General features: G+C 32.8%; 1 protein-coding gene across 1 annotated transcript; it reads right to left on the reverse strand.

The window, feature by feature from the left end:
• Positions 1–951: 951 nt before the first annotated feature.
• LOC143049047 (uncharacterized) lies at positions 952–6,801 on the reverse strand. Its single transcript, XM_076222844.1, has 5 exons — positions 6,462–6,801; positions 5,191–5,574; positions 3,432–4,385; positions 1,989–2,082; positions 952–1,257 (listed from the first exon to the last, which is right to left on the reverse strand). The coding sequence occupies exons 1-5, from the start codon at positions 6,736–6,738 to the stop codon at positions 1,161–1,163; spliced, it is 1,806 nt and encodes a 601-aa protein (XP_076078959.1). The 5' UTR covers positions 6,739–6,801; the 3' UTR covers positions 952–1,160.
• Between the last annotated feature and the right edge of the window lie 983 nt (positions 6,802–7,784).

Here is a 7,784-nt window from a genome sequence, read left to right on the forward strand (position 1 = left end):
AGGAAGCAAAGGGCCTAATATTGATCATTGAGGGTCGGCCGCGTTTACACCAAAAGTATATCCGAGGTTTGATCAGAAAAACAAACTTTTTGTTACCGATTTGGTAAATAGCTCATAAACCTCTTTAATAGGTTTCCTCTTATACCAATATTTCTAAGCTTATGAATTAGACCTTCATGATTCTATCGAAAGCACGACAGTCGACTTATATATATAATAAAAATAAGAAAAAAAAAAATATATAAAAAAAATTCGTGTATTATTATTTAACTTGGACAAGTTGGTCAGAAGCTGATCTCCAAAAATGAAGAAATACTATCTGAAAAAAATATTTTTCTTTCTGACGATGTATGTTGATGATAAATGGATTTCGTTCCGTGTTATAGTTTACAATTTTTGAAGTCTTCTTTGATTTCCTTCTACCTTTAATCTTCTTTCTTCCATCTATCCTCTCATTTCTCCTTTTACCCACTTGCACATATCCTCCCCCTGTTAGGTGTTAATGGTGACGAGAATGGGGTGGAAATTATTGGGGTGGTGGTGGTGATGGTTGACGCGAAAGCAGTGGTGTAGGCGTAGGCACCGGTGGTTTCGGAGGCGGTAGGATGGTGATGGTTGACGCGAAAGCAGTGGTGTAGGCGTAGGCACCGGTGGTTTCGGAGGCGGTAGGATGGTGATGGTTGACGCGAAAGCAGTGGTGTAGGCGCATGCAATGGTGGTTTCGGAAGCGGTAGAATGGTGATGGTGGACGCGAAAGCAGTGGTGAAGGCATAGGCAGTGGTGGTTTCGGAGGCGGTAGGACGTAATAGCAGAGGTAGTTGAGATTAGGGATGAAGATTTAAGAATATATATTTTAAGAAATGTAAAAGCAGATATCGTTTTGTAAAACAAATACAGGTTGTATTTTGAAATGAAACATCAAAAGATGTTTTATATGAATTAAACAATAAATATGCTTTTATTTTAATAATTCAAACAAGCAAAACTTATTAATAAAAAAGTGGAATAGTAAATATTTTCTCATATAAGTCATGGCAAAAATAAACTTTAGTTTATCTCATTTATCTCTGGCGGAGTCATTTCTTTCGCTGTTGGGATTGTCCTATTCTTTGCTATCATTGTTCTGACATCTATTAGTACCATTTTAGTATTTGAAAGTGTTATTTGGAAGGCTGTTGGATACAGCAGTGTTTGTAGGTAGAACTTATGTAATTCTTTTCTTCATCCATTGATGTTTCATTGTGACTAGCGTTATTCCTGCAATAAACATATAGTTGGTTTAAATACAAATAAATGAAAAGTAAAACACTGTAAATGCACTTTTATTATTATACATGAATGAAAAAAGATTATTCTTTTCAAATAATTTTTGTTTTAGAATTCAACGTCGCCGTCTAAAACTGAAATGTTATATACTATTAGTATGTAACTTATACAAAAATATGATTTTCCTCATAAACAAAGGATCAACGATTTTATATTTATTCATCTTCTAAATAAACTCATCATAGATACCAGGACTAAATTTTGTACATACGCCAGACGCGCGTTTCGTGTACAAAAGACTCATCAGTGACGCTCGAATCCAAAAAAGTTAAAAAGACCAAATAAAGTACGAAGTTGAAGAGCATTGAGGACCAAAATTCCTAAAAGTTTTGCCAAATCCAGCTAAGGTAATTTATTGCTGAGGTAGAAAAGCCTTAGTATTTCAAAAATTTAAAATTTTGTAAACAGTTAATTTATAAATATAACCATATCAATGATAATTCATGTCAGCACAAAAGTGCTGACTACTGGGCTGGTTATACCCTCGAGGAAATAAATATCCACCAGCAGTGGCATCGACCCAGTGGTTGTAAATAAACTCATCATACTAAATTTTGTACATACGCCAGATGCGCTTTTCGTCTACAAAAGTGGTTTAACTTTAGATTTCATACACGGCTTGGTTGAATGTAAGGATTTTTAAATATTAACCTAACTCTTACCGTCGTTTGCAGTAAATGAAACCTATCAAGCAAGCTAAAGCTACTGCGACAAACCCAACAACAGCGACTATATACACCAATAACCTCTCTGAATCTACAAAATAAAAATAAATTATGTTCTAAATATTAAAAGTGTTAGGCTATTTGCCGTTCGAAGTCACATTTTTATGTGTGTTCATAAATCAGTATCAAAACTTTCAATTATTGTAAATCTTGTTGATATCATGGTCATAATTTTGGTACTGAATCCTTTTATGTCAAAGATGAGGAAATAAGGTAAGTAGCTGGAATAGTAGCAGCTGCACTTTACTTGAATAAAATGTGACTGCATGGCATACAATAATTTCAAAACGATTATCATAGGAAACATTAATAGAAACTATATTCCCGATTAGAATAACATATACAGAAGTGGCAAGAATTTAATTTATGTATTTAAAATACAGACGAGATTATCTATAAGACTGGCTAAGCTTCTGAAAATTGTAAAAGCAGAGTAAAGCAAATACTAACATTGATATCAGTGTATTGTGTTTATACAAACAGTCTAAATTGTAATTATCGCAAAGTTACCTATGCAGAAACGGAGTAGTCTAGTAAAGGCTAAAGATTGCAAATTCATACATTCATAATTTTTTTGATTGAGTTAAGCCTTCCAATTGATATTTTATAGTGTGTTTTTCTATGTTGTGATGTCATACTATTGTTTCAGAAAAGGGAGAAGGTTTGGTACCATCAAAACGTTTAATCCGGCTGGAAATGTTTGCATCTGTCAATAATCTGATGTACAGTAGTTGTCGTTTGTTTATGTAGTTCATACGTGTTTCTCGTTTCTCGTTTTTATATAGATTGGACCGTTGGTTTTTTCGTTTGAATGATTTTACATTGCTATTTTTGGGGCCCTTTATAGCTTGCTGTTCGGTGTGAGCCAAGGCTCCGTGTTGAAGGCGGTACCTTGACCTATTATGGTTTACTTTTATAAATTGTCTTTTGGATGGAGAGTTGTCTCACTGGCACTCATACCACATCTTCCTATATTTATGTGCATTAAATGCCATGACATTAATAGTTTTCGACTAATGAGTTTGAATGTTGTTTGATTTACTCGTTATTCATGTTTGTGCATTATACATATTCATTGAAAAAATATAATGTTTATGAATAAACGCCGACAGCAAATATCCCTTAAATGTACGCATTGTGATATTTCCCCCTCAAAACAACAGCAAATTAGGGATTACTATGTAATTATTTTACGAAAAAGCTAGGAAAAAATGGCCGATTGAAATTGTCAATCATGAAACTGTAGTCCTTTTTGCATTTTTTCGTCAACATATTTTACGAATACGTAGGTTTTCTATTCACACTGGATAAGGAGTGATAATGGCAAAGATTCTGTAAAAAAGTTAAGAGAAGAAAATTATGAAATTAATTATTGCATACCTTGTAGTAAGATAGTATCACCAAGTTCATTGTCTTTTTTGAATTGTCTTTGTCCTGTTTGAGGAAGAGTCCTTGGGTTTTGCATGATTAATTCTGATTTATTTTTTCTGCCTTGTGATATAGAGGACTCTTTTGTTTTAGTGGTCATTGGTAAGGTATCGTCATCTTCAAGCAACTTTTGTGTTCTTCCTGTTTGTAGGGAGCTGTCTTTGCTATTATTTACATTTATAAGCTTTCTCACGGTCTCAGCTACAATATTCTCATTTGAAGATGATGAAAGCGTTAGTTTCTTGAGAAAAACAAGTTTCCCACTCGGATTCATCTTCTTGGTTGTATTAGAATTAAGTCGGTTGCTGTTTAATACCCTTGGGTCAACACCTAAAAGTCGCAAGGGAGGCGCAGTTTTATTGGATTGAAATGAATCACTAGGTGAAGTAGAAACTAAGATATGCTGTGGATTTGTCAGTGAAAATTTTCTTGGATCCCTGGGGAACGGAATAAATGATTGGTTAACGGTTTTGTCAAAATCTACTGGTTGATTAGAACCGCTAGATGTAGATTGTATCCTTTCGTTCCGTTGAAAACCCGATTCATTTGAGATAGATGAGGGATTCAATAGAGTTCTTTGATCACCTGTTCTGACTGGTTGACTGTTGGTAAATCTGTCCTGATTATTATAGATTGTAGAGGTTAATGGTTGACTGATGGGAAATCCGCCCTGATAATTATAGCCTGTAAATGGGTCATTGAAAGGATGATACATATCCTCCGACGGATACCAGAACGGCCGATTATATGGAAAGAAGTTTGGATATGTTGTCGGAAGGGCATCTCTCCATACTGATGATCGATGGATGTTTCCATTCGGGGAATTGTTACGGGGAGTACCCCGTCCTGCTGATGTAACAGGACCACATTGCATTTTTATTTCAGGTCCACCCATTGACTGAGTCACTGGAAATATATATTTGAATACATCTTAAAAATAAAAATATTTTAAATACTATATTTCCGAGGGATTAAGAGAAGGAGAGAACTATATTGGTCATATACATCGATGGTTTGTTGTTATGTTTTCCTTTACAAATAAAGCGTAATGGATTTTAATTTAGAGTCCAATGTGAACCCAAGAAAACAATAATGAAATGCAAAAAAAAAATAAAATAAAAGATAAATCATATATCATCCAAATAAAAAAATCTATATTTCCAATTCGTTTTTACTGTTTTCATGTGTTATCCATATTTGAACTAGAAGAGGGTCATACATGTAAATTGAATGTCCTCTTGCAGATCTTTGGATAAAAAAACACATCAAGTATCCCTTTGTTCTTTGATAAACATAAATATATAGTGCTAAACAGTTACTAAACTTTGGTTGTGTTTTATTTAAAACAAATTATTTGGATACGTCTTTACTTTAAAAATATTAAGAAAACCTAAGGATTTTTTACCATAACTATTTCAAGACAAGTAGTAGTAAACACCAACTTGTGTGCATTTTATAATATGGTATATGTGTGTGTTAACGTGTTTAGTATACGTTTAATGTTTAGTATACGTTAGACATTAATACCTGCAAGAAAAATCCATTCTTTATTGATAAATTTAGTTTTACTTGATTAGCGATTTTTAACGGTTTATTTTTTTTATAATTCAGATGGTTAATGTCAAAAACAAGTGTTTACTACTGTCCTATGTTTCGTTTGGTGTGCCTAAATGAAGCAAGGAAACACACGCAATTTAACAAAATCACTTACCTCTAAATTTAGTCAGAAAGCCATCATCTGTTTGAAAATTTTTGTTGTAATATGTAAGTCGAACAGACCCTTGGAACAAATGGTTGGTGATTGACCGACGTCCACACAATTCAACCATCTTATCAACAGATGCTTGACTTGGAGATTTTTTGCTCTCTATTAATATGTAACTTTCTGAACAATTATATCCACTTACGCGAATATCCGAATGAATGTAGTCAGCCATGATGTCATAGTTATTTCTGGAAAGTATAATACATTCGCATATTTTCCATGGATTGGATTCAGATGAATGGCCTCGGAAAACATTTGGAGATACGACAAAAAATGACGTATCAGAGACAGTCGTCGTTATTTCCCGACAAACATCAAAGACTGAATTATCTGGAAAAAAAAATAAGAAATATTTAAGCACAAGTTTTATTGATAAACGGTTAACGACTGCAAACAAAATTTGCAAGAAAACAAATAAAAAAGTATAAATAGAAACAAAAGAGGTTGACCATTAGAAAATTTTGTTTAAATCGTTTTTGAAAACAGGTTTAATATGTTAAGCTACTCAGTACTTTCCAACTGACACATATTGTATAGCAATGGAGATTGAATACGTCCATTAATCGGTTTAGATAAAAACCCATACATTTTTGAACGGACAAACAATCACTTTACATCTTGAGCTTTTAAGGGCATACGATACATCTATGATCCGGTATTTACATTATTATAAAAATTTCCATATAGCCTATTTTTTACCTGATTAAATCAAATATGTAACAAAAAATATACCTTCATGTGCTACTTTTTGAGTAAAATGAGGTGGAAATTTGGTATATTTGCTCAAAATTCGGATTCGTGGCCGTATTTTTTCTTTCGACAGAAAGACAGATTTTTTTTGTTTTAAAAGATAAACACAAATTGTTTTTTGTTAAATAATTTATAAGTTCTGTATTTTATAAGTATCCTAAAGATTTATACCTTTTTTTTTATTCAGAAATAACTCATATTTAGCAAATGTCATTTTAAAAAAGAGGGGTCCATGAACTCGTTTTCAAATTAAATCAGTTTTAATGATAAAAATATGGCAAAAAATGCATCTTTTCCCCATAAGTCATAGTTTGACGTCGCGAAAATAACACTTGACCTTGACCTCGACCAACACGACAAAACAAACAACAATCCACAAATCTTTTACACAGGTATTAATTAAAGATCAAGCAATATAAATATACCTAAACAATGAGAATGGACAACTGTGTCATTGATTATCTTACCAGCAACACATTCATATTCCACATGCACAAAATCACTCGTGTAGCTGCACTTTTCTAATCTTTTTGGAAGTACATCTAAAGTACAAGTGATTCTCCCATCGCAGTTAGAAGCTATAGCAGGATCGCTGAAAAGTTCCATATCACAAGACTCATCCGGATTAGCACAGGATCTAGAATTTCCGTACCCATGGACAATCCGTGCAACTAAAATTTTAGAATTCGGTTTAGACAAACATGACAACGATCCTGTCATTGAACTACCACCTCCGAATGCCATTGCTGCCCCGATAACTTCCTCGGAAGAACCAAGACCACCGAGAGGTAACAGACCGTCATCAAATAACATTAAGCAAGCATACCGTGTTTGTGACTCTGAAAAAGAATAAACAGAAAACAGAATTCATTAATATCATAAACAATTGAGTATCAAAGTTCCCTTCTCCTTTGTATATGTATAATCAGGGATTATGTAGAATCCCTGATTGATTTTTCAAGGAATATGTAGAATCACTAAAATCATTAGTAAATATACATAATCCCCGAAAATGACCAGTGATTTTACATAATCACTGAACATTTTAATAATTATTCTACAAGTTCCCTAATATAATTTCAGGGATAATAAATATTTTAAGGATCCTTTGTTTGATATTTTTTTTTAAATAAATACAGACAAATTATCATTTTTTGCTTTTATATTCCTTGCCAGATGAAATAATTTTGCTTTTAAACACAGATGATGATCTTAAAGATAAAACCGACACAGGGTTTCGAGATAAAGTTTGGGACTTCAAAATTAATAATATCCAGATTCCCTTTATAGCGATAACTTTTTAAAATGTATCGTTTGTTTATCAAATACCAGCATCAAATGTATATTCATGTTCTATTTGTAAATCCACAGAGCATGTTATTTGTGGTACATGTAAAACAAATGGTGAAGAATATTATGGAACATCTTTTTTTTGTTTTTTTTTGTTTTTGTTTTTGTTCAAATGAACAAGAAATTCAAACAGCGAGAACTTACACATCTAAATGTATAGAAAAACTAAGGATTGACAATTAGAACAAAATTTTAGAGGAAGCTAGCATTTGGTGTAATGTTCTCATAGCAATTCCACAAGGTAAAAAAGGAAAGAGAATCCCAAAAAAACATAATGGTAATTGTTCACCAAAAGTTTGAAAAAGGATATCGTCTGGCCAAAAACACTGTATCTTTTTGCTCGAACCAGTTCGAGGTTGCTAATTCCTTTTTTTTCAGATGTTTTTACTGAATAATTTATTTGTCTTAGGCGGTTCATAAAATCTGATTCGATATGTGAA

The sequence above is a fragment of the Mytilus galloprovincialis genome, chromosome 10, assembly GCF_965363235.1.
Source record: "Mytilus galloprovincialis chromosome 10, xbMytGall1.hap1.1, whole genome shotgun sequence".
Lineage (NCBI taxonomy): Eukaryota > Metazoa > Mollusca > Bivalvia > Mytilida > Mytilidae > Mytilus > Mytilus galloprovincialis.